The 26,317-nt window shown below is 41.3% G+C and overlaps 1 protein-coding gene across 4 annotated transcripts in view; it reads left to right on the top strand.

The window, feature by feature from the left end:
- The window catches only part of SAMD12 (sterile alpha motif domain containing 12), a 341,402-nt gene that overhangs the window by 126,426 nt on the left and 188,659 nt on the right, over positions 1 to 26,317 (top strand). For all 4 annotated transcript variants that reach the window (XR_012064180.1, XM_006211434.4, XM_072949647.1 and 1 more), the window contains exon 3: positions 18,390 to 18,519. Coding sequence is in view for 3 of the 4 variants with exons in the window: in XM_006211434.4 (XP_006211496.1) it covers positions 18,390 to 18,519 (130 nt within the window). In the remaining variant the exon portion in view is untranslated. The remainder of the gene's footprint in view (positions 1 to 18,389; positions 18,520 to 26,317) is intronic.

Below are 26,317 nucleotides of genomic sequence, written 5' to 3'. Positions count from 1 at the left end.
CTTGATTGTCAGTTTCTGTTTGTATACCTGGCCCACCAAACAGTACCCTGTCATGTTTGCCTACTAGACAGTGTAATTATATGGTTATAGGACACATAAATCATAATAATTCATGGGGATGGAGCATTTGTACAGATCAATATCATGTGAGAATTCAGAGCAGATTGGAAGCCACGTTAATGAGTAGAAAACGCATTTCTATTGGAAAGTAAAAGCTTTTCAGTAAAATCAGTGCTGTGACACCATTCTTAATTTTCATGTTCTCGTGCTGAGGTTTATACGTGTTAACTTTTTTTCCAAATACCTCCAGCCTGTGTCAGTTTTTACTTTAGCGACTACTTGTGATGGGAAATAAGCCTGCCCCGGCCTCCCGTCTGAAACAGACATCTCTCGGTGATCTGCCCTGATCCCACACCCTCCCCTCACCCAGATGGATTGTCCTTCTGGCGCTCATCACTGTTTCACTGCTGGCTTGTTGAGCGTGTCTTTTGTGCTAGAACATAAACCTTGAAGGGGCAGGGGTCTTTTCGGTCTTTCTCACCAGCGCATCCCAAAGGGCCTTGCATGTAGTGGATACTTGATTAAATAGTCCTTGAATGAATGAATCTTCTAAGTGTTCTATAGAAAAGCTACCTAGCCATTTGCCTTCTGCCTGACATTAAAAATTCATCATGTTGAAGTTTTCTTCTTTTATGCCTTTGAGGGTTACCAGGGGCCACTTAGCAGCAGATTTAAAAACCTTTGTATGCATCTGACACAAAATAGTCATCCAAAGTTATTAATAATCATTTGCTTGTTTTAAGTGGCTTTTAAATAATTTGAACTGTAACATGCAGAGGCATTTCCCCTGCTTTCAGTGCTGCCCTTCTGTTCAGTCCTCTGTCATCTGGATGCACAGTTGACTCATTTAAAGTAGAAGGTAAAGAAAAATGTAGAAGTGCGACTGAATATGTTAACCATGGAAATCAGAACTCTTTGCAAATAGGAACTGCAAAGCCAATGTGATAGATTATAAATTATTATTTGACACCTTTCCTGTGTGGCACATTTTTTTAAAAGCAATATATTAATAATGTAAAAACCTGGAGCCATGAACTGAACACACACACACACACACACACACACACACACAGAGAGAGCTGAAAACTTAACTACTGTTTGCTTTGAACAATGGGGCAAACAGAGCATGAAATTAAGTGTCTGGCACATTAAATCTACAGATTTTAAACTTTTCTATGGTCACTTTTCAATGAGTAATAGTAACTTGAAAACTAGTTTGACTCTAAAAAGAATTACAGAGTAAAATACATCTGATGAGTAGAAATAATATGATTGAAAGGGCAGCAGAGAGAGAGGCTGGAGTCACACGGCTTGCAGTATGAAAGATTTTTGCTGCTTCATAATCAATAATCCCAAATGACTCTGAAGGGCTCCACTGATGTATAAAAAGTACAGAAAAATAATGTAATGGAGGAACAGAGAATCAGTGGAAAATTAGTTTGGAATCCTTTTCTGACTTTTCTTTAAAGGATCAGAAAAAATGTGCTGCACTCAATTCTCTCTGGTCTGTATATCAAACGTGTAGCCCAGATATTTTTATTATTAAGGTAATGTGCTTTTGAATCAAAGAGGTCAAGAAATGCAGATGATACCTTTGAACTGCCAGCCTCTTTTTGCACCTGCTGAGAATGCCAACTGGCTAAAAGATCAGAATTAGGCCCCAAAAAAAGAAATGGAAAATGATGAGCATACAAAGGCAGAGAATGAAATTTTTTTTAAATTTAATAACCTGTATAAATTCAAGGGAAAAAAGGAAATGGAGTAAAAAATGAAAAGGGGAGCTTATTAAAAGGGAATAAAGAGGCAGTAGAAAAAGTGAAAATGTGAATGAGGAGTTTTGATGATTTGTGGGGACATGCAATTTTAGTTAAGAATGGAAACTGCATTTTTGGTGTATTTTGTAGCATCATTACTCATTCCTACAGGCTCTGGGTGATGCTTGTCGAGTGGGAGGGTTTTTCTTGTTTTGGATTTGTTAAGCTCTCCCATCGGATCCCAGATTTCATTTCCACAAATAACATTCTCGTGCTAAGTGAGCTTTGCTCAGTGAGAGTCCAGATTTCTATTTATGGCCACAAGTGATCCTCCCTAAAGAAGGTCTGTCAACCACATGGACCAAAAAGACAAGACATATTGGAAGAAAGACTTAGCAAATGAAAATGCTTCTCTCAGCCACGGTGTGTGTGTACTGATTGGGAGCTTGGAGTCATGGGTATTTGCGGCCAATCAGAGAGAAGGCTAAGGTTTCTCTTGTGGATAATCAGTGCCAGCTTCATGCCTGGACCTAAGAAATCAACAGAATATAATGCCATGTTTCTTATCTTTTCATGCTGTTTTCTGGACGAGAGTTATGAAATGGCAACCATCAAATCGTTTGCATTTTTGCCTTTCTGTGGATCTGGCTAAATTATGCCGCTGGGAAACAACAAACCTGGCTTAGTATGCAGCTGTTAATAAATGTTTCTAAAACCGTGCTTTAAACCTGATTTCAACCTGACCCACACTTCAGTAATGGTCAGTAGTAGCAGTAGTGAGGGTTGCAGCTACAGCAGCAGTGGAAGTAATAAGAAAGTAACAATAATGGTGAGGCTGCCATTTATTAATTATTACTAGTTATCAGAAGTACCAAAGAATAAATGACAAGCTTCGAGTTTATTTTCTATTCAAATCATCATCATTCTCACCAGTGGGATAAACATATTATCCTCCTTTCTTTTATGGTGAGAAACTGTCACCTGCTAAGTAAATGGAGAGAGGTTCCATGTTCAGGGAGGGAAACTCAATATTGGTAAGACACCAGTTCTTTCCAGTTTGATATGTAGGTTCGGTGTATTTCCAGTCAAAATCCCAGCCTGTTACTTAGTGGATATTGACAAACAGAATCTGAAGTTTATAGAGAGGGGCAAAAGAGTCAGAATAGCCAACGCAATGTTGAAGAAGAACGAAGTTGGAGGATTGACCCTACCCCATTTTAAGACTTACTATAAAGCTACGGTAATCAAGACAGAATGGTATTGGTGAAAGAACAGACGTGTCTATCAGTGGGACAGAATAGTGAGCCCAGAAATAAACACATGTAAATATGGCCAACTGCTTATGACAAAAGAAGCAAAGGCAATACAGTGGAGCTGAGAGAGTTTTTTCAATAAATGGTGCTGGAACAACTGGCTATCCGCATGCAAAAAAAAATGAACTCATAGACTCCGACTTAACACTGTTCACAAAAATTAACTCAAAATGAATCACAGACTTGAATGTAAATGCAAAACTGTGACACTCCCGGAAGATAAAATAGAAAATCTAGATGGTCTTGGGTTTGCCAGTGACTTCTGAGATACTACACCAAAGGTACGAGCCACATGAAAAATAATCCATAGGCCAGTTTCATTAAAATTAAACATTTCTCCTCTGTTAAAGATACTATTGGTAGAATGAAAAGATAAGCTACCATCTGGGAGAAAATATTTGTGGAAGACGTCTAATAAAGGACTGCTACTCAAAATATACAAAGACCCTGAAGACTCAACAGTAGGAAAACGCAGCCCAATTAAACAATGGGCCAAGGACTTTTATAGGACAGCTCAGTAAAGGAGATAAACATGCAGCAAATAAGCACGTGAAAAGGTGCTCTGTATCATATGTTATCAGAGAAATTAAAATGAAAGCAACAACGAGATTAAACTGTATACCTGTTAGAATGGCCAGAATCCTGAGCACTGACACCAAATTCTGACAAGGATGTGAAGCAGCAGGATCTATCATTCATTGCTGGTGGAGATGCCAAATAGTACAGCCACTTTAGAAGATGGTCTGGTGGTTTCTTACGAAACTAAAGATACTTTTACCATATGATCAGCAATTGCTATCCTTGGTATTTTTTGAAAGGAATTGAAAACATGTCCATACAAAAAACCTGCACACAAGTGTTTATAGCAGCAGTAATTGCCAAAACATGGAAGCCAAAAACTTGGAAGGAACCAGGGTGTCCTTCAGTAGGCAAATGGATTCTAAAACAAACAAACAAACAAACAAACAAACAAAAATTGTGGTATATACAAGCAATGAAATAACATTCAAGGAATGGAATAGCATTCAGCTCTAAAAAGAAATGAATTATCAAGCAATGAAAAGCCATAGAGGACACTTAAATGCATATTACTTAGTGAAAGAAGCTAATTTAAAAGGCTACATACTGTATTATTTCACCTATATGACATTATGGAAAAGCCAACATTCAGGAGATAATATAAAAGATCAGTGATTGCCAGGGGTTAGGGAAGAGGCAGGGATGAACAGGCTAAAAGCACAGAGGATTTTTAAGGCAGTGAAACTACACTTTATGGTACTATAATGGTGAATTCCTCTCATTGCACATTCTATGGGTTTGGACAGATGTATAACACCTAGAGTGAACCCTAAGTAGACTATGGACTTTGGGTGATATTAATGTATCAGTGTAGGTTCATAAAATGTAACAAATGTTCCTCTCTAGTGGAGAATATTGATAATGGGGGAGACTGTGCACATGTGGGTGGAAGTATATTAGAAATCTGTACACCTTCCACTCAGTTTTGCTGTGACCTTAAAACTGTACTAAAAGGTAGTCTATTTTCTAAAAGCTATGGGAAGACACGGGAGATAAAGCATAATTCTGTAATCTCACCGCTAGAATTTATTCATCATCATATTATGAAGAATCAGTCCGGATACTGGGAATAGGTCTGTAGTTACTGTTTGGTTCATCCAGCTGAAGAATATTTGCTTTGTGCCTAGGTGCTAAGTACAGGGAATATAGTAGTAAACAGGTAAATGGGAAACTATCAGATGGCAAGAAGGGCTCTAATGCATTGAAAATGTCTTGGGGATTAGTTATGATCTGCTGGCCAAGGAAGACAGCCCCAAGGAAATGACATTGAAACAGATCTGGAATGACAAGCCAACGCCCATCATGAGAACAGCGGAGAGAAGAGCATCAGTCCCTGCCCTAAAACAGGGATGGGCTCCATGTGCTGGAGGAACAGAAAGGAGGTGAGAATGTCTTGGTCTCGAAACATCAAGGATAAACAGTTAAGAGTTTATCCTGATCAAGCTGTGGGGAGTAGATTATAGATGGCAAGTGTGGAAGCTGGGGAGATGGGACATTACTATGAGTGTCTAGGTGAGAAATGGGTTTTGAATTGGGTTGGAGTAAAGAGAGAAGTGAGTGTATGAATCCTAAGCATATTCTCCGTGCAATTTCGACAGTCCTGCGTGGATCCTGTTAATTTGTGTATTAGCTTTCCCTTACCTTATCCCTAAGGAACAAAATGGTGATTACTGGGCTTTAGGTCAGTATCTCCCAAGATGTAGAAACACTGGCAGGAGAACAGATTTGAGGGGAATCATGAATTGTATTTTGGACATGTTAAGTTTGAAAGTCCTATTGGACATCCAGATGAGATACCAAGTGGAAAGTTTGTCTAAAGTTAGAGAGATGAAAGAAGTATAAAGCTTCAGCATTGCTGACTTATTGACAATACTTAAAGCCAATTGGAATTGAAATAACCACAGGTGAGAATCAAGAGTAGAAGGGGTTCCAGGATCAAGTCCCATTTGTGGGTGGATCAGAGGGGAAACAGCTAGCAAAAGGAGAAGTCTAGAAAAGTAGGGGGGGAAACCATCAGAGTGAGATGTGTAGAAACCAGAAGAAGTGTTTTAAGGTCAAAGAGTGTCATCTCATTGCGTCAGATGCTACCAAGAAGCCACGTGCAGGGAAGTGTGATATTGGAAGAAGTGGTGCTGGAATTAGCCTCCTGATTGCCTCAGTGGCCATGACAAGAGCTGTGACTAGAATGACAGCGTGTGGTACTGAAACAGATTGTTACCTCAGACAATTTTCAAGATGTGTTTCTGTGAAGACAAAAAAAATGGGGCAGTAGCTGGAGGTAGAAGTGGGGAGGAAGAGGTTGGGTTTTCAAAATACATTGTGGCAAAAAATCAATAAAAATTGTCTATTAATGGAGAAATTGTGAGATTATTAGCTTTTCAGTGGAATGCAATGATGTGTGTGTGTGTGTGTCTATGTGGACATATGTTCTGTTGTATGCATAAACTATTATCACGGTAACAGTTTTTTAAAACATGTGAATGTGGCGATCATACATGCAGGATGGCAGACTGAGTCCAGATGTCTGTGTCCTTTTCCCACTGAATACCATTTAAAGGCAATAGTAAGGGAATATAAACATTAGATGGCAGTAACAATGAGAATGGAAGGGAGGAGAGACACCCATGAGTTTCACTATAAAATCCCAGAGAGGTTCTAGACTTGGGAACAGGAACAAGAAACAGGACAGAAAATGGGGAGTAAGTGAAGAGATGTTCATCAGTCATTTCCTTACCCATTTCTGCTTGCAGAAAGAAAACCCAGTGGCCAGATGTTTATGCTTCAATCAAAAAACAATAGTTTGTCTCTTAAGAATTAATTTTGAAGAGTCTAGGATGAATTGGAGCATATTGTGTGGGTATTAGCAATACAGAGTGATGTCATCTTTATTTTGACATTTGGGAAGCATTCTGAGTGACAGGCCACTCAGGCATCCAGCCCAGTACAAATGCACAAAAAAATCCCTGTCTGGTCTCTATTGCCTCATTCTTTCTTTTAAATTAAGAGAAATATATAAACCAGATATTTGCAGGAAAGCTATGATAAAGTCAAATATGCACAAAGAGAACTTTTGAACATTAAAAATTCTCCTTTTAAAAATTCTTTCAGTGTCTTCAAAGATACTCAAAAACATATTGCATCCATATTAAAAGTGCATTTATTAAAAAAAAAATCCTTGACGCTTTGAAAAAAGAACACATCAGAGAATAAGGCAGCCCATGGAAATTAAAATGCAATTTTTAAAATAAATTTTAAAATTTAGTAGATGACTTGGCAGATGAAATTGAGAAAAATCTCTCACCACGTAAAATGGGTTGGAAAACTTTTGCTATAAAGAACCAGATAGTAAATATTTTCAGCTTTGCAAGCCATTTGGTCTCTGTCAAAATCATTCACTCTAGTTTTGTAGCACAAAGGCAGATGGGCATGGCCACATTCCAGTAAAACTTTATGAACACTGAAGTGTGAGTTAGTTGCACATGATTTTTACCCATCATAAAATGTTATTCTTTTGATTTTTAAACCGTTTAAATATAAAAGCCATGATTAATTAGATTATGAACCATACAGAAATAGGTAGTGAGCTGTGTTTGGCCCACGGGGCCATAGTTTATTGACCCCTAATGTTGAATATAGATGTTATGTAGGAACAGCAAACTAAATTGTGGCATGAATTTAAGCAACTGCTGGTGTGTAAGAAAAAGTCTATTTGGTTGTCATGTTGGGAAACTTCTTTTGAGAGTCTCAGCAGATATGACATTGGACTGCTGAGAATACGATACAAGAAAAAATACTCCAAACCAGACGAATCAGCTCAACATTTGAACAGTACTTACATAGCCATAATAAGGTAAATGATGCTTATTGACTTTTTTTAACTTTGAATCAGTCCGCAGTCATAACAGCAGATCAGATAGAGGGTGTCAGGCAAAATATATGGTATTAACCTCGACAATATAAAAATAATACTGTAGATGACAGAAACTGGGACTTGGAAGGAGATAAGTATCAAAAACAAAAGAAGGGAAATTGACAATCATAGAAAGAATTAAAAGGCGTTTATTTGGAAAATCATGTATATTTAAACATAGTAGGGCTACAAATATAGCCAGTTAAGAGCTAAAAGTAATAATACCAAGAGCAAAACAAGGAGAAAAAGGAAGCGAGCATCGTGTGTGCTAATTCTTCTGCATTCTTATGAGGGGATCCGCAGATAATTCTCTAAGTTTGATAAATTAAAGAGACTGAAAAGAGAAACCATTAAGAGGTTGCCCTTGGAAATTGCAACTGTGTTGGAGAAGGGAGATTTTTGAGTTATACTGTGTGTGTTCAGCTTCGAAGAAATAAATTTTCCAGTGAGAAGAAATGGAACTTGTGTTTTTCACTATAAGCTCGTTTGTGTGACTTTTTAAAAAACCACATGCATGCTTTCTTTGATAGCTAGAAGATTAAAAATAGGCAGGATAACTATAGAAGCATAAAAATTACCTAAATTATTAAGCAACTAAAGGTGCATAATTCTTGTTCAAAGGAGATGTGGCCTTAAAAACATGTGCATGGACATGGATTCTGGAAAAATAGTTTGTAAAAATACAGGCAGTTGTGTTAATGAGTTAAATCCTGGGAAAATCTTTAATTGTATGAAAGTATTTTAAAAGTAAATACAAATATATAAGAAAAATGTGTTTTTGCTCTTGTCATGTAACTCATGTCCCATCCATTTTGTTCTCTTTCCTATTATTGTATTTAGTAAAATTTCCCAACCTCTGTCAATCTTAGATTGTGAGGCTCTTTTGTCCAACTGGCCAGTTTATCTGAACTGGAGTTTGCCTCTGTATTAGTCAGCTTGGGCTTCCGTAACAAAACACCATCCAACTAAGTAGCTTAAACAACAGAAACTTATTTTCTCACAGTTCTGGAGGCAAGAAGTCCAAGATCCAGGTACCAGCATGCGGATTCTGGTGAGAGCTGTCTTTCTGGCTTGGAGACAGCAGCCTTCTTGCTATGTCCACACGGTGGAGAGAGAGAAAGAGACAGAGACAGAGACAGAGAGTTCTCTGGCATCTCTTCTTAAATAAGGACAGTAATCCTAGGGGGTAAAGAACTCCACCTTAGGACTTCATTTAATCTTAATCATTTCCATAAATTCCCTTTCTCCAAATACAGTCACAGAGAGGGTTATGGCTTCAACATAGGTATTTTGAGGGACTTGAACACTTAGTCCATAATAGCCTCCATTGAATTAAGCTGTCAATATGGTTCAGTTGAGCATGTGGACAAATTTTTTTGCCACCAAAAAGTCATGGAATTGGAAAATGGCTAACCTTTATGTAGGCTTGACTTTTTTTTGTTTTGTTTTCTTTTCTTTTTTTTCAGAATTTATGCCATTTTATTTTAATCTATAAGTTACTGGACATGATGAAAATCTGCTGATGGAATTAAAGACAACTCAGAATCTGTGGTCTTTGCTTAGGAGATTTTGGGATACAAGCTTAATTTTGTGGCTTACAGATCAACTACTCTTCATATTTGTAAATTTATAAATACTGTTAATAACCCAATAACACTAGCATTAGAAGCTTTACACAGAGTGACTCCTACCCTAACAGATTCTAGAGATTTTAGGCTCTCCAATCGTAAGTCTCCGTCATGCCCCTGCTAAATACAACTGCAGCAACATTTTCTTGGTGCTTTTCTCTTCTCCTTGATGCCAACAGCATGATGGCCCCAACTTGCCTAAGACCCATCTGCCATCTCTTTTTTTTTAAATCATCCAAAGTGAACATTCAGCCTTTTGTTTATTTCTTTTGATCTTAACTTCATAATATGGGCAGAGAAGGCGTTTTTATTCACATTTTACTGGTGATGTAATTGAGAGACAGAGATCAGCATTGTCCTACTGCACACTGCAAAAAAAAAAAAAATGTGCCTCCTTCCATAATAAGGAGAACAGAAGGACTAGGGATCAGATGACTGGTGCCAAGCTCAGCCCTAAGCTTGGCGTACCCAGGTTAGGACAAAGGCAGGTTTGGTTTTGATCAGATTTATGTTAATTGATTCAATTAAGGAAGCAGTCTAGCACTGGGAACCTCGGTAAGATAAGTCACATCTTTTTTCCCCTCTATGTCCACCAGGCCAGAGTGACATCATAGAGTCAGCATGGCGTTTGAATTCATTAGCTGTGTGACTTGGATGACTTACTTCATGTCCTCTAAGCCTGTTTCTCTGTAAACTGAAAATAATAACGACTTTGTAGATCGTTGGGAAGACTGTAGATTGTTGGCAAGACTAAAGATGATTTATCTGAAGAACTTAAAACAAGTCTTCCCATATGCTGTTACAAAACTGTAACTAATATTACGTCTGTCATGGAATTAATAAGCTCTTCTGCCACATTCCCAAGCCCGGCGTGGTCCAGCGTAACCAGGCGTTTGTTTGATAGCAAATTCAGAGGAGCAAGAAAGAATACACAAGCATGAAAGGCCCCTGGACCTGACCCATTGTCACCTTTACCTTGTTCTGTTGATCAAAGTAAGCCACAGGGCTTCCCTCCCCTCTCCCCACCCCCCACACTCAGACTCAAGAGACGGAGAAGTAGGTGCCACCTTGTGACCTAAGGACCTCAGGTCATCATGCAAAGGGTCATTTTTTTTTTTAAACACTGAGGCGAATTTTGTTATCAGTCCACCGTATCATTACTCCATAGGAATTTTTTTAGAAATATGAAATGATGATCAATAACTTTTTTTATGGTCCATATTCTTTTTTTCATTTCTGCTTTTGTTCATCCAACGTTCGCACAGGGGTTTGCCCATAAGGTACGTGCTGAGTGTACGAGTGCCTTTGCACCTTGCAGGCACAGCATCCCCCTCGTGTGATGCGCTCATCTGGGCAGATGAGCGATGGCTTTTCCTGCTAAGACAGAGCAGACACCAAGTACAGCGTGATCCTCTCCCTTCATATTCCTCTTGACAGGCGCAACAATCTGGGCTGGTAGGAAGAGCAGGCCTTGATAACCAGAGCCATCTGGGATGCCTGAGACATCTTGTTTCCCGTTGACTGCCTGCACGTGTCTGTTTATCCCCTCTATGAGGTTTTATCGTTAGAAACCCTGATAGGAGCAGTGCACATTTGGGATGCAGCAGATCTTAACCAGCATTGCATGCAAGCGTCTGCTTTACAGCTGGTGAGATGTAGAGTCTACCCATCTGGATGGGGTGCTTTTATAAAGCTTCACCACATGCTGGGGGAATCAGGGCTGTATCTTTGCCGTGGGATTAGGACACTTTGTTACTGAGTGTCCCTGGAGGAAGGAAGAGCTGACTGTGAGTCTCAGGGAAGCCAGCAGCACAACCTGTCATTGGAAGACGAGTTTGTGTACTTGGAGCTAAGCCAGCCTAAGGAGAACCATCCCCTTGCCTCTCCTAATTTGGTTATCTTTGTTTTGCCATCTTTCTTCTCTTTTTCTGCATGTTCTTCTTGTTCCTACACCTCCCTTTTCCCTTAGTGCCTTTGCACCCTCCTCCTTTCCCATCAGCTGTGGTCCCTCGGGTCTCGCTCACTACACTGAACACAGTCTCACAATGCCTGCAACTCAGCTCAAGTCAGCAGGACTCCGAGGACTGTCTGTGTCCTCTGCACTGTTGCTTCCCCAAATCAGGCTTGGAAGTCCAGCAGGAGAGTGTAGTAATGCCATTCAGGTGATGTGAATATAGACCTTCCTGAACACATTGTTTGTGGCACACACTAAGTGTTTAGGTAAACCATTTCTAATCCTTCCACCAAGGACAAAATCGGAGTTATTTCCACCGTATGCAGGAGCACGTTTAGAAAGTTTCAGTGACCCGCCCAAGGTGACAGTGCTAGTGAATGCCAGAGCTGGCCTTCAGTCCGGGTCTGCATAATTCCAAGTGCCAAGTTCTTTCATTACATCACTCTTTGAGTCATTTGAAAAAGAAAAAAATTGGGGATCAGAAATGTGAGCTCTCTTGCTAAGAATTACAGTGCTGGAATGCCTCTGCATTTGGGGCTCAATAGGAGAGAAATGTAATCGGGGCAAAGCCTGTTTTAGTCCCAACCTGGGAACGTCAAAAGCACAGCTGGGACTTGAACCAGTTTTCTGATTCTCAAGGAGATAGGAACTGTGATATATGGTAGACCAGACAGTTCTTTCATTCCTTCAACAAATTACTACTGCCATGTGCCAGGCCCTGTTCTAACATTTGGGATTCTTCATGAAATAAAAAAAGATCCCTGCCCTTGTGGAGACCGCAAGGCAGTGAAGACAATAATAAAACAACAGACAAAATAAGTTAACTATGTAGTGTATTACGGAAAAGGAGACAATGGAACAAAGGCAATGAGTATTGGAAGCCGGAAGGGAAGAGTGTTACCTTTTTAATTAGGGAGATTAAGATAGGAATTTTTTTGAAAAGGGTAGTATTTGAGCAAAGGCTTGAAGGAAGTGAGGGAATTAGCCATGTAGGTATCTGGGAGAAGACCACTCAAGGTCAAAGAAGGAGTGGGCATCTTAAAATTTCTACCCTCAGGATACGAGAGCCCTAGTTTGAAAGAAACTCACTTGAAGAAGATACAGAGTTTCAGAGCTTTCCTCTAAGAGCCAGTGATGTCCCTCAGTAATGGTGAAGGTTTCGGCTTCAAGAACACGTTTCATTTTTGTTGTCATTATTGAAGACGCTACCTTTTGAAGAAAATGTTAGCAAGCTACAGTGCCCTGTGGAGGAGTCCGGAAAGTAGAAGATCTCAAACAGATGCCACAAGAAGAACAGCTGGAGGAACTAATCAAAGCCACAGCCACACTGTGTGCTGGAAAATCCCTGAGCTTGCATAGCCGCTGCTGCCTCCTAGAGGTGCTACGCTGCTCAGAAGAGGTGAGCGTCACAAATCAGGAAGCATCAAGTGACTCAGGTGACACTAAAATGTGAATGAAGTGGAAATGAAACGCATCTTTCATTCATTCAAGAGGAAAAGTGTCCAGCTTTTACCTGGAAGCTTTCTGGCAGTGAAACGTCTTCTCTTGGGGAGGCCTGAAGTTTAAGAGCTTCATTCATCATAAAATATTCTGTTTTGAACCCAAGAATGACCAAGTGGATCTCATAAACTACCCTGGGGACAGACTACAATAGAAGAGATATGTTTTAAACTTTGTCCGGCCACATTTTCCCATGAAAGAGTGAAGGTGGCAGAAGGAGGGCATTACTGGTACTGAAGGTCTGATTCAGGTGCCAAGTATTCTGTGAACTAGCCTATCCTTCCTGATACTTAGAGACTCTTTTTTGGTAAATGAGCATAAAAACTGCTAAACTAGACTGGCTGGTTGTGTATGTCTTCCTCCCTCTTCCCCTTCCTTTCGCCAATCTTGAGTAATAAGATTACATGATGGACAATTACACAAAGAGAAGACCAAGAACTTAAAAAAAAAAAATTGCAAGATGGTAAGAGAAGGAAGAAGCAGTTTTAGAGCTTGCGAATACTTGCTTCTAACGAGATGCTGCAAGTATGTTTACCACTTTCAGATATTTGGCCTAAAGCTTGCTTTGTCCTGCCAGTGGAAGTAAACAATTTATGTTTTCTCTACTTTTTCGCAATCAAACCATTGGGCTTCATATAAGCTCAGCTCGTTAAGAGCTTGTGCAGACATGAGGGGCCTAAAACTTCAGCATTCTCTTATAAATCAAACCCCAATAAATTAAAAGAATTTGTATTGCGAAACAGATAAGCCAAGGGATAATTGAATTACAAGATAAAATTTAACTTTAAAAGCATCTTGTAATATGTTCTTTCAGTATTAAACTTACTTAAAGCATTTATTTTATTGCTGGGCAGAAATGCTTCAAGTTTACCTTAAACAGCTTAAAACTTAAGAATTCTTTCCAATGAAAGACAAATCAGAAATTACTATAAAACATAGCTGAAACAATTGTATGAGGGTAAATTAAAATAGGGATTATTTGTCAACAACTTTTCTCCCCAGAAAGTGTCTTTTGCAGTAAGCGAGGTTTCTGTCAAGCAGAAAGCGAAGGCATCTGAAATGCACTTTCCGATGCTCTGCGGAAAGGCCAGGACCGATTCAGAAAGAAAATGCCTCGACTTCTGCTTGGCGTCACACTGCACAGGGGTTAAGATAACACAATGCCTCTGGCCTCTTTCAGGGCAGCAGAACAAACCAGAACTGTCTCCAGGGTTGGAAATCCAGAGTCTGATGTAGCAGACCTGAGTGTGGAGAAAGAGACGGGGCAAATGGTTTGGTTTTTTTATGTTTGCCTTGGGCAAGATGGGTTTTTTTTTTTAATTAGTTTATTGTTTCTCATAAATATGAAATATTCTTTGTTTTATGAACTGTTATTTTGGTTTAGGCTCCTACTGTGGGTGGAGGGAGCACCACATATTAGAGAAAATTACCTAAAGTTGGGTGAAAAGAGAGGCCTGAGTGTTGGGTGGCCGAAGAAGGGAGGGCGGTGGAAGGAACACTCAATAGTGTTACGATTGGACAGCTCTGCACCTCCCAGTGGGACAGTGTGATAAGTAGACTGATGTCTGTTTAACACAGGCTGGTTGTTCCAAATTATTTTAAGCCCTTGGAAGATCTCAGGTTATGGCATTCACTCCGCAAACTCATTTGTTGTTGAGGACGGGGGTGTGATGAGAGATGGAGGATTAACAGAAGTTGACCTGGGCTGCTACACAAAGAGAAGGTGAGGCAGAACCTGTGAAAGTCTGCTGTGAGAACAGCTGCAGACTGGGGCAATGGGAGTCACCACGGACGGCCCTTCACAAGCGTCGCAAACTAACAACGGTTTCCTAATGAAGCCAAGGCTAAGAACCAGCTGGCAAATGGGGCCAGTACTTGTATCGCTATCTGATTAAGAAAAGACAAACAGTGCTTGTTAATGGCAGGACTCTTTATCCCTCCCTGTTTTATTTGTTATGCCTTTTTCCAAGGAGACATATCCCCATAGGTTCATATGGTCTTAAAAAATCTATGCCTGAAGCTTTGAGTTTATTGCTATCCAGACAAGTAACACCAAATTTCTGCTGAGTAAGAGTAGATTGTGAAGGAAAAGCAAAGCAGCTCCTGGAGTGTTAGCCTCAGAACACCCGGATTTATTAGAGAAGGAGATGCGCAACACAGGCGTACGTGGTGGGCGGGTGCGGAAGTATTCTGAGTTGACTTGATGTGTTCTGATTAATCGCCACCTGAATCCCCAGTTGATGGGACTTGTCTTGGGGCTGAGGGTGCCCTCTTTCCTAGGAAATGAGCAAGTGGAAGAATGACCTTCCAGAAGCTGTGTGTATTGATGTATAAGCGACTTCATCCTCTCGCCTTTCCCTTCCTAATTTACAGCCTTCCGTGACTGGTTTGTAGGATTTTTCAAAAGATGTGATTAGCTTTACTTGCAAGAAACTTGCAAGGGGTTTCCGGGCAATGATGTGTCAGCTATGAACTCATTCAGCTAATCTGAAGGAGAATTTTTAGAGCAGGAAGGAGCTGGATTCAGAGGTGCTGACTTGTGAAACATGGTGGTAAGTGCATTTCTAGCTAAAGGAGCCAAAACACTGTTTTCCTAATCATGCAGAGGAAAAGAGGTGACGATGGGCGAAAAGGATAAAACTAAACAACAACAAAACATGCCCTGATTTGCCCCATCCATGCCCGGGGCCCTTCTCGCTCATCGAAATTAGGAAAGCAATTGATAGGGTTGCACGCAGTGGTTAGAGGGAACATGGCTGGGGGCCTGGGACTAGAGGATGTAGCGCTGAAGGAAGAGGCAGACAGGTTTGAATAGGAGTCACATGAGCACAACACACAGTGGGCATAGAAAAGCAAAGGCTAGATTTGAAACTCCCTGCTGATTAAATTGCAGGGCAGGCGTGTGCGCACAGGCTCAGCAAGATTGGTTTCACGTCATTAGTTCATTTCCTTTCTCACTGTGGCTGTAGAGAACATGTGTTGAGTGCAAGGCACTCAGGGGAGCGTAGTTATAACCGTTCTGTCCTCACTGAGTGTTCCAGTCACTGGGGTTGCGAGACAGATGACCCCAGCACTTAGTGGCAGAAGACAGCTGTTGATGATGCTGTGGATTATGTGGATGAGGACTTCACTCAGGGCACAGCAGGGCTGGTTTGTCTTTGCATCATGGTGTCCGGGGGTCTCAGCTGAAAGAATTGAAGCCTGGTGGCTGGAGGCATCTGCAGCTTGTTTGTCTGATGGTTGATAGGGTTGGTGGTGGCTGTCAGCTGAGGGATTGGCCAAAATTCCTATACCTGGTCTCTTCATGGGAACTGGGCTTCCTCACAATATGATGGCTGGGTTCCCAGGGTGAGTGCTGGAGAGGGTGAGCCAGGCAGAAGCTGTATCTGTCTTATGACATAATCTCAGAAATCACATGGATAGCATCTATGCCGCTGTACTCCGTTGGCCAGGACCACCATGGATCCTGCCAAAACTCAAGGGGAGGGAATATCAACCCCAAATAGCAGTGGAGGAATGACAACCACAGTGAATGAAAGGCAGATATATACATGCATGTGTGTGTCTACGTATATATTTGCAAAAACAAAATCATCTTAAAATAATTATCTTTGGGAAATGCAGTCTGCCACACTTAAGAAATATATATATATAGCATATATATATATACACATTCAAAAAAAAAGAGTAAAAGAGAATTACCACAGCACAAAGTAAAAAGTGTTGTGTATGGTTTGTGATTATTTTATAAGTGATGGTCCCAAAGATCGTACCACTGGAAATATACTAATAAAAAATAACACCTGAGCACTATTTCCTAAATTTGAATCACCTGCATATCACATGACTGTTTTTACTATTGTTAACATCTGCATTACTGTTTCCTTAATTTTTTCTTAAAGTTGACAGTTTTTTATTGAAGTATAGTTTGTGTACAATATCATATAAGTTACAGGTGTGCAATATAATGATTCACAATTTTTGAAGGTTATACTCCATTTATAGTTATTATAAAGTATTGGCTGTAATCCCTGTGTTGCATAATATATCCTTGTAGCTTATTTTATACCTAATAGTTTATACTCTTATTCTCCTACCCCTAGGCTGACCCTCCCTGATTCCCCCATCTCCCTGGCAACCGCTAGTTGTCTATATCTGTGAGTCGGCTTTTTTTTTTTAATATTCTCTAGTTGTATTTTTTAGATTCCACATTATAAGTGATATCATGTAGTATTTGTCTTTCTCTGACTTATTTCACTTAGCATAATGCCCTCCAAGTCCACCAATGTTGCTACAAATGGCACAATTTCATCCTTGTTATGGCTGGAGTATTCCATTATATATACATATACACCGCATCGTCTTTCTCCATTCATTTGTTGATGGACACTTAGGTTGCTTCCATATCTGGGCAATTGTAAATAATGACCCAGGTTTTTTTTTTTAACTCAAGTTTTAAAAAGCAAACTATATATTACTGCAGAAAATAAAATATATTTTTGGTCATAATTTATTTGTCACAAAGGTAACCTTAAATACAAAAAAAGTAAAAACAAAATAGTTATATACTAGACGAAGGTTCCACTTTCTGATGACAATTTTGAGGCTGAAGCAAGCCCTCTTTTTGTCAGAAATCATGTTAGCACGTGTTAGAAAGATGTTAAATCTCACTCATACAAACTGAGACTCTCCCTTTGCATAATCTGAAGCATTGAAAGAGAAGTGAAAGAGAATGACCCTGGGGAGATCAGTGATGCTCAGGGCCAGATCTGTGCACCACCCAGCAGCCTTTAGAGACCTAGCTGTATGAAAATCCTGACCCAGAATGCAAAAATGGATCCAGAATGATAAAGATTCTAGCTAGTTAGGCTTTCCTGTAGCTTCACCCAAGTTCCTGGGGTCTGTGAGGAAGACCAGCATGTAGCACAGTTGGTGCGTGTTAGTTCAGGAATGTGTGTGTAATCTGCCATTGGCCAAAGGCTGAGTCTTTTGCACCTTGGATTTATTTCATCCACCTCCCTGAAAGGTCCAGTGGGCAATAAAAGAGCTGGGCTAGCTGGCTTCTCCATGAAGTCCAGCTACCCTCGTTACGTTATTACCATTCCCCACATGCTGGTGGAATTGACTTTTTCCTTTCCTCCTGTGCGTAACTAATTCCTAGACTTTACAGGACCGCCCTAAACCCAGAACTCCCAGGCCAGTGTGTGCTTTTCAGCATGCAGGTGTCAAAACCCTGTAACATTCATTTCTAAAGTAATTGTTAGCCCCTGCTGGAGCCAGTTATACTAGGTACTAGGGATATCAGGGGATAATGAAAAATAGACACTTTCTTGGGATACAGAGAAAGGCCACTTGGGGGCAGCTATTCATCCCTAAAATCTAATCAGTTTCTTAGCAACCCCATTGCCTTGTGGTTAGAATATTCATCAGAAAACACTTCTTCCTGGGGACTTTTTCCGGTAGAGACAACTCGAGAATAAATGTGATTGTCAGGCCTTTCTTCACCTGGACCCTTTCTTTCTGGTTTTCAGGGGTATAGAGGTCTGCTGAGGTTCGGAGGACAAGAGTCAGATATTTATCTCCAGGGAATCCAGCCTATAGCCTTTCCCGCATCATAGGACTTCCAACAGTGGTGCCTTTCTAGGAATGGGGCTGCTGTTAACAGACCTTCTTTTCCTTCTGTGTTTATAGTCTGCCGCGGTGAAGCTGTCAAAACCAGTGGCTCTGTGGACTCAGCAGGATGTCTGCAAGTGGCTGAAGAAACATTGTCCGAATCAGTATCAGATCTACAGCGAGTCATTCAAACAGCATGACATAACTGGTAAAGTATGCAGTATCCAGAACACTTCGCTCCCTCTCCCTCTCCCCGTCTCAGTGGCCTTTCCCATACCCTTAACACGAAGAAGCATCTTCCTGCTAAAATTTTCTGGCATGGGCTTACTTTGAAAGGGGTGATAAATTCCGGATCCACGCAAGCCATGCTGCTTAACAGGCATAGGTGATTGTTTCAGAGAACCAACGAGTGTCCAGCATGAACGTGTGTGGTATTCAGGGGAAGGCGTTGGAGGGGGTTGGTTCTAGAGAAACTAAGAGCGCGGCTGTCCTAGAGAAAAGAAAGGGAGTCTTTCAAACTGACTTGCTTACAGGATTCATAGGTAGATGTTCTAAGCAGAGAAGACTTGTACATATGAATCCTTGGGGGTACTAGAGGCTACCGGAGGGACAAGCGAGTGCTTTGGGTTGAGATGGGTGTGTCCATTTTACGTACTCAAATTGTGCAGAAAACTCAATTTGGAAAAAAAGTTTCTAATGTCAAATAACATTTTAAAAAACGCTGAGGTAGAGAATCAGAGCGACCAAGTTAGTCATATTTAAAGATGTGAGAAACACACAGGTGTAGCTCAAACTGAGTTAACAGAGAGTGAAATCCTCCTAATTTAAGCATAGAAATAGTCCTTAATGCACTTCTTTCCTCCTCCCAACTAGAGGTAATGGCCCATTTGAATGAAATCCTGAAGCCAGTGTCGCAACTTTGCTTAGATTCCAAATGTCTAGATTTTTTTCTTAGTCCCTTAAGTCAAAAGCAAAATCCTATACAGGGCAAGTTGTTCCACCTCTGAAAGTTATCAGTCAGTTACCAACCATTTGGCTGATTGTGGTAACCTTCATCAGATTATTTCTGCCTAATGTTTCTGAATGTCTGTGTGAGAGTAATGGCAAAACATTTTTCATGATCCTATTTGAAAGCAGCGTTTATTTCTTATTAGGGGTGGGAATTCTGTGATATCCTTGAGAGCAGGGTAAGCATTTATAATGGTTTGGAGAGGATGAGCTGTACGCCCCTCAGAAACGAAGGTCTCGTGCTTCAGTGCTTCTGGAGTAAATGGCACCACTTCCTAAGGCTTTCGGCTAAGTGGCATGTTTCAGACGGCTGTCATGTTGCTTCTGATGGCACCTTGGTCTCCGTGAAACTCCTTGCTGTTGGTGAATCACCACCTTCTTAGGATCTTGGGTAAGCTGCTTAACCTAGGCAAGTTATTGAACCTCACTTCCTCATCTCCAAAATAGAGATGATAATAATAATGCCTGTCTCGGGAAGGCATTATGAGGATTAAATGAAATAATGTCAGGAAACCACCAACTCGACCATTTATTGACGCCTTCTGCATGCCGACATTGTGCTGTGCTTCATGCCAGAACTCACCTGGAGGGTGTCTAAAATCTGACTCCATTCTGAGGGCAGCCTGTTTTCAGGCTAGAAAAGAAAGCAGGGGATTCTTTGGGGGCTTAAAGAACCGAGAGAGTGATTTCAGATTAAGATTTGGCCCCCATCTTTCCGACATTCATCTGTTTGAGGACTCAGAAGACCACCCTGGTCCCCTGTTCTCTGGCCCCTGCCTCTCCAAGGGTCAATGTAAACTACCCAAGTGGTCACAGATGCCAGGTAGCCAGCAAACAGCTTTCAGGACTTCAGCCAGCCTGCCACTGCCAGCCCTGGGATGCCGGCCCCTGCAGGAATCCTAGTACCCCTGTAGGCTCTGATAAACTGGGCAATGAGGATTGTGGAAAATCGTGTCACGTGGTGGCAGAGCCAACCTCAACAGCTGATGGGGACAGTAGCGTGACTCAGGGTGCGGGCGGGGCGGTGGTTACAAGCGCCGGGTCAAAGCCCAGGCCTGGAGCCCAGCTGTGGGATTCTGGGACTTGGTGCACTTGAGCGTTCTCCACCTGTAAGTAAATAGGAGATGATAATAGCAGCCGCCTCACTGTGTTGCTGGGGTTCACGGTCGTAGTAAGCGTGCGTGAGTGTTAGCTGCTGCTCTTTTCCTAAGTGCTGCTCTGCTTTCTGCGAAAACAAGCCACACACGTAAACAGTATTGAATTCATCCACCTTTATTATCCTAACAATTGAGACCTAAGCACCTAAGGGTGTAGGGGAGGGGCGGAAGTCTGGGCTGGTAAGTAGCCTGTGCTTTCTGCAAGGCTGCAGTAAAGATGTTCCTGGTTCACTTATGTATGCTTAGGTTCTCTGTAGTACGGCCGCTCATTTATTTGTCTTAAAGCAAGCATCTCCAGTGTCATGCTCAGCGAGGAAGCGTATTATCTCTGTAACAGATAAACAGTCCCTTAATTTAGAAGCCCATGGTACTGTGATGATAAATAAAAAAGACTTATATTGAATGGAGAGAAGGATAAGGGAAAAAAAGATTGGCTACACTTCAATAAAAAATAAGAATTAATTTTTTTAAAATGAGCTTTCTGATCATAAACCTGAGGTAAATCCTCCCCCATCCCTGTCCTCCACCCCCAGCCTCTGACAGGTAATAACTGTGCAACATCGCATCAGCTGGTTTCAAGTTAGCGATACCAGGATAATATTTATCTTGAAGGGTTTTGGGGAAGATTAAAGGGGATGATGCATGTGAAGGGTTTAGCTTAATGCCTGACACATAGTGGACGTTTATCCCTTTAGCAAGTATTTATGGAGAGTCTACCCTGCACCAGGTTTGGGGAATACAGCAATAAATAAAATGGTCAGTGCCCTGTGTAGGGAAAAAATTGTGCTTCTGGAGAAAACTGTGCATCCTCAATAGCACATACTTTTTGGGTTATCTAATTCTGATTCTACGAAGCTGTCGTACCACCCTGTAAGTTGTAGGTAACTGATAGCAGTATAAAATAATTCCTGTTGTCGATGTGTAAATTCTCTCCCACAGAGATGCAGTCGAGTTCCCTAGCCACTGTGGAAAAGGTGCGCTTTGCCTCCCATTTAATGTTTTCCTTTCACCCTTCCTGGTCTAAAAATGTGTCTGCTGTTTGGATTCTCCTTTGAGTTGGTTGTAACTAACCTTACCGGTTTTCACAAAACCTTAAATAGGTGTTTGTTTTTGTATTCGATGAAGAGTCATGATTTTTAAATTTTTTGAAAATGACCCTGTGACCTCGGTAGTTGTTCGATTTTTCTAAAATTTGCTCTAGGCGGTGATTCCACTATATTAATATTTTTTCTGCTGCTTTTGTTTGAAAGGCATTAGATTCTAAACAAACTGCCCCCCACCACCCCAGTTTCCCCAAAGTCTAAGAAAACTTAAGGCACCAGCATTCAAAGGCACCTTCTGCAGATTTCCTATTCGAATTCCCGAGAATTTCATTGCGTCCAGAAGGCACCTGCTATTTTGGGGGCAGATGTGTTTAATCAGAAGAGAAGCTACTAGTGGTAACTCCCTGCAGACACGCTCTTAGCAGGCGGAAGATGGCTTGAGCACCTGAGAGGCATTAGGATAGACAGATTTAAATCATCAGATTAGGCTTGGAGGAAAGAGATGTGTCTATTTTCCTGTGCTTGCAGGAGTCTTTCCCTAGCTTTCTGAGGCCAGGCTTGGCATGCTGATGAAGCAGCTCTGCCGGGGCCAGGTGTAAGCTCACAGGCAACTATCCGAGTCTCTTTTATGCACAGTTAAGAATCCTTTCAGGTTGGAGGCGACTGCAGCCCCTGGCTGTGCCTGGGATTCTTCCTGTGGTGGTTGCTAAAGTCAACTCATTTCCTTCAGCATCCCGCCCTCCGTCTGCAAAAGGTTCTTTTCCCGGCCAACTTGAAAGACTTATTTTCATGGGTGAAGCACTCAGAGCTCCCCAGAATACAAAGTGGATTTTTAAAAGCTATTTTTAATGTGTAAAAGGGCTCCACGTGGCCTGCATCGTGGAACAGCAGTGGGGCTCTTTTAGGTGTCTGTAGGAGTAAGCAGTTATCGTGTGAGTGTCCCTGCACGTGGTTAGTACTGATTGTCAGTGGTCTTCTACAGAATAGCTGAATACTTCTGGTTCTTTCTCTTTCTTTTCCTTTCTTTCTTTCTTTTTTTTTTTTTTTAACGAAGATACTGTGGATTGATCCAAGGAACTTGTGCATTCTATGCACATGCTCTACCACTGAGCTATTCCCCTCCCCCCACCATATCTGGTTCCTTTTGTGCATCACCCACTGCCCATTTGTACCTCTTTCCCCTTTTCAAAATGTTCTGCTTGGATGTAGCACCCTGAAATTTGGCAGTTCTTCTTATGCCACCGAGTAAAGGGGGAATCTCTTTACCTTTTTCCAAACCTCTGGATTGTGGGCTCTGTGCATTTGCTAACATGTATCCTTCTGCTTTTGTCTTCCTAGTCTTTTTATTGTGGTTGGAGTTACCCATTGAGACCAATGCGGCATGTGGTTCACAAGTGTCAAAAGAAGTGGCATGGTTGTTTTATGGGCTACACCTGTGCAAACACTGCTTTGTGGGGTCCAGTGCAGCCCAGTAACTGTGGGCTTACTGAACTACCACGGTGCCTCGTCCATGCATTTGCTGGTCTTTACTGGTTTTCCCTCTGAACAGTGTGTTCTTCTTTTGTATCCCTTTGTATTTTGTTATGTTTCTCTTTTTCAAGAACTACTCTATGGCTTTAATTGAATCTCAAGCATTTTATATCTACATAGTAAAGTTCTGACATCATTTGGGCCTAAGTTGTTTTTCATAAGTTAGTTTTCCAATAGCAGCGTTTATTCTTCATTTTTAACCCCGTTTGATAGAAAGCTTACTAACATCACTTTTGTGCTCCTCGGCGTTCTTAAACCAAGGTGGCTGGCTTTGGCTGTCTTAATGATTCATGGTAATAGACTTCGGAACGTTGCAAGGGACTTCAGGAGTCATCCCAGGCTTTGTGGGGTCAGTTTAAAAACACACCTTTCAATCAGAAGTATGAGTGCAGATCACAACACCAGCTTCATTCCTGATAAAGCTCTTCTGGAGATTGTCATTTAGGTCTTCAGACGAATTGGTTTGCTGAGAATATTCTCCTTCTAAACTAGGCTTTCTGGTCGCTGACGCAGCTGGGAGCTGCCCCTCTAACCTCATGAAAGAAAGCAGACTCCCTCAGGCACACAGGTCACAAGGCAGGACAGAACATGAGTCTGGGCTGAGCAAACCCACTTCCTGCTTCCACGGGCACCATACAGAGGGGAGGAGAGAGGCCAGGAGCACTGGTCAGGGAAGTTCTTCCAGGAGGAAAGAGAGCGTGGGGGGTGAGTGCCCCACTGCCAGTTCCTCAGATGTCTCCCTGTGTGTCCTTTCCGAAGCCTCTGCGAGATGCCCAGCCAGCCTTTGCTCAGACACCCCCAGGGATGAGCATTCATAATTTTTAAAAGCAGACTGCTTTTTGGGGGGTCTATTTTGGATGACAGTTGTGTTTTTTCTTATTCCCTCCTGCTCTTAGCTACAGTGCTCTCAAACACCATGCCCTTTTCTACTGTCCTCAGACCCACCCGTTTACCTGGTTAATCCCAACTTCCTTTCAGGCTTTAGTTCAGATACCACCTCCTACAAAAGCCTTTCTTACTCCTCCTCACCTGGAGTGAGTAACCCACCCTGTAGCTCCCAGGATAAAGCCCTACGGTCCGACCTGTCACATTAAGTTGATAGTTGAAAAAATTATTAGAAAGTTCTGCTGAGATTTAGCTGAACCCCCCCCCCCAGATCTTGTTTAGGTTCCTGGGTTAGAAACCTTTACTGAAGGAAGCCCTCGATGACTGTCCCCAAGTCCAGATTCTTGTGCCAGGCCTCAGGGAGACAGGGTGCTTCCTCCATCCTTTCCTTCATGCCAGTGGCCTGTTGAGCTGGTGTCGCAAATGCCTCCTCCCAAGTCCTTCCTTCCTCTCTGGTTTCTGCTACACTGAGAAGTTAGAGCCTGCCCGATGGGACTTCCCTCCAGTTGTTTACCATCCGTCACAGCTGCCTTCTTCTTGTTTCAGAAAGCATGCCTGCACTTCCTTCTGCAGACAGCCTTTTCCGCCTCTGCTTTAACCAGACAACCCGTATACCTTCTGGATATTGGCTTCCTCGGTTACAGCCATCCTCTCATCTTCAGTCTCGCTGCACCGACTCCCTCCTTTCTCTCTAAATACAGTTGACCCTTGAACAAAGTGGATTTGAACTGCACAGTTCCACTTAGATGCAGGTATTTATCAGTAGTAAACACAACAGCGCTACACAGTCCATTGAATCTGCAGGTTCAGAGGAACCATGGATGTAGAAGGCTAATTATGTACTATATGCCGGATTAACCTCCCCCGGCCTCCCGCCGGATTGTTCAGGGGTCAACCATAGTTTCATTCTAGCCTCTAACTGCTCCCTTTCTATTTATATTATTTATTTTTTAAATCGGTTAATTCATTAATTTTTTTAAAATGTATGTAGCCACTACCACATGCCAGGCAGAAAACTACACCCAAGAAGTTCAGAATATGCACACTTTCCAATTCAGGAGGATTATTCACCATGATGTACTATACGCCAGGGCACAAGTCAGCCTCTGTAAATTTCAAAAAACTGAAGTAGCCCAGGGTGCATCCTCGGGCCAAAACAGAGTTAAATTAGAAGTCATTAAAAAAAAAAATGATCTATGAATAACCGAAAAAAGTCATTACTAAGATAACAAGAAAATCCCAAATATTTAGAAACTTAACACACATTCATGTTAACCACATGCTTAAAAGGGGAAAAATCGCAAGAGAAATTAGAAAATATTTTGAACTGGATGATAATAGAAACATTAATATTTCAGACATTTGTGCAGTACAGCTACAGTAGAACTTAGAGGAAAATTATAGCATTAAAGGCCAGTATTAGAGAAGAAAGAAGAAAGACTTGAAATCAATGGATTAAATTTTTACCATAAGAAGTAGAAAAGGAAGAATACTAATCTCAAAGAGCTGGAATCAATGAGACAGGAAACATACAATAAAGAAAATCAACAAAAGTAAAGTTAATTCTTTGAAAAGGTCAACAAAGCTGATAAACATCTAGCCAGACTCAACAAGAGAAAAAAAGACAGGCTCAAGTGAGAAATTGGGTACATCACTAAGTTTTCTACATGCATTGAAAGATAAGAAAATATTATGAGAAGGTGTATGCCCGTATACTTAGATGAAATGGACTAATTCCTTAAAAACCATAACAAAACTGATTTAAGAAAGCTGGAAAACCTAAATAACCACATGTCTCTTAATAAATTAAACTTTTGATCAGAACTTCCCATGAAGAAAACTTCACCAAAGACTTTTTCCAGTGAACTAAAGCAGTCAAGAATTAGTAATCAAACTTACGCAAATATTTTCAGAGAATAGAGAAAGGGGAGAGTACTTCCAAACGCATTTTATGAGACCAGAGTAACCCTGGTATCAAAACCTGAGAAAGGTATTACAAGAATGATACAGTATAGATCAATATCCTTCATGAACATACACCTAAAGAAGTTTGAGAAAATACAAGCAGGTTGACTCTAGCAGGAGACAAAAGGGTGTTGCATCATAGAAATGCAAGGTTGTTTCCATTTTCAAAATCAGTCGTTGTGGTCGATCCCTTTAACAGAGTAAATGAAGACCGTCAGATCATCTCACTAGATGCAGAAGGCTTCTGATTTCAGCTCTAATATGTAAAGAGCATGGATGTCATCACTCTGATTCTCACAAGAAAAAGCTGGACAAACTGAAAATCAGAGTGGCGGGGTTTTGTTTTGTTTTGTTTTGGACCCATCAGAGAACTGATGTCACAATGCAAGTCACCACCCTGAAACCTGGAGAGTAGGGC

Source organism: Vicugna pacos, chromosome 25 (assembly GCF_048564905.1).
Source record: "Vicugna pacos chromosome 25, VicPac4, whole genome shotgun sequence".
NCBI lineage: Eukaryota > Metazoa > Chordata > Mammalia > Artiodactyla > Camelidae > Vicugna > Vicugna pacos.
Note: the sequence above shows the minus strand (reverse complement) of the source record. Positions and strands in the feature narration are given on the sequence as shown.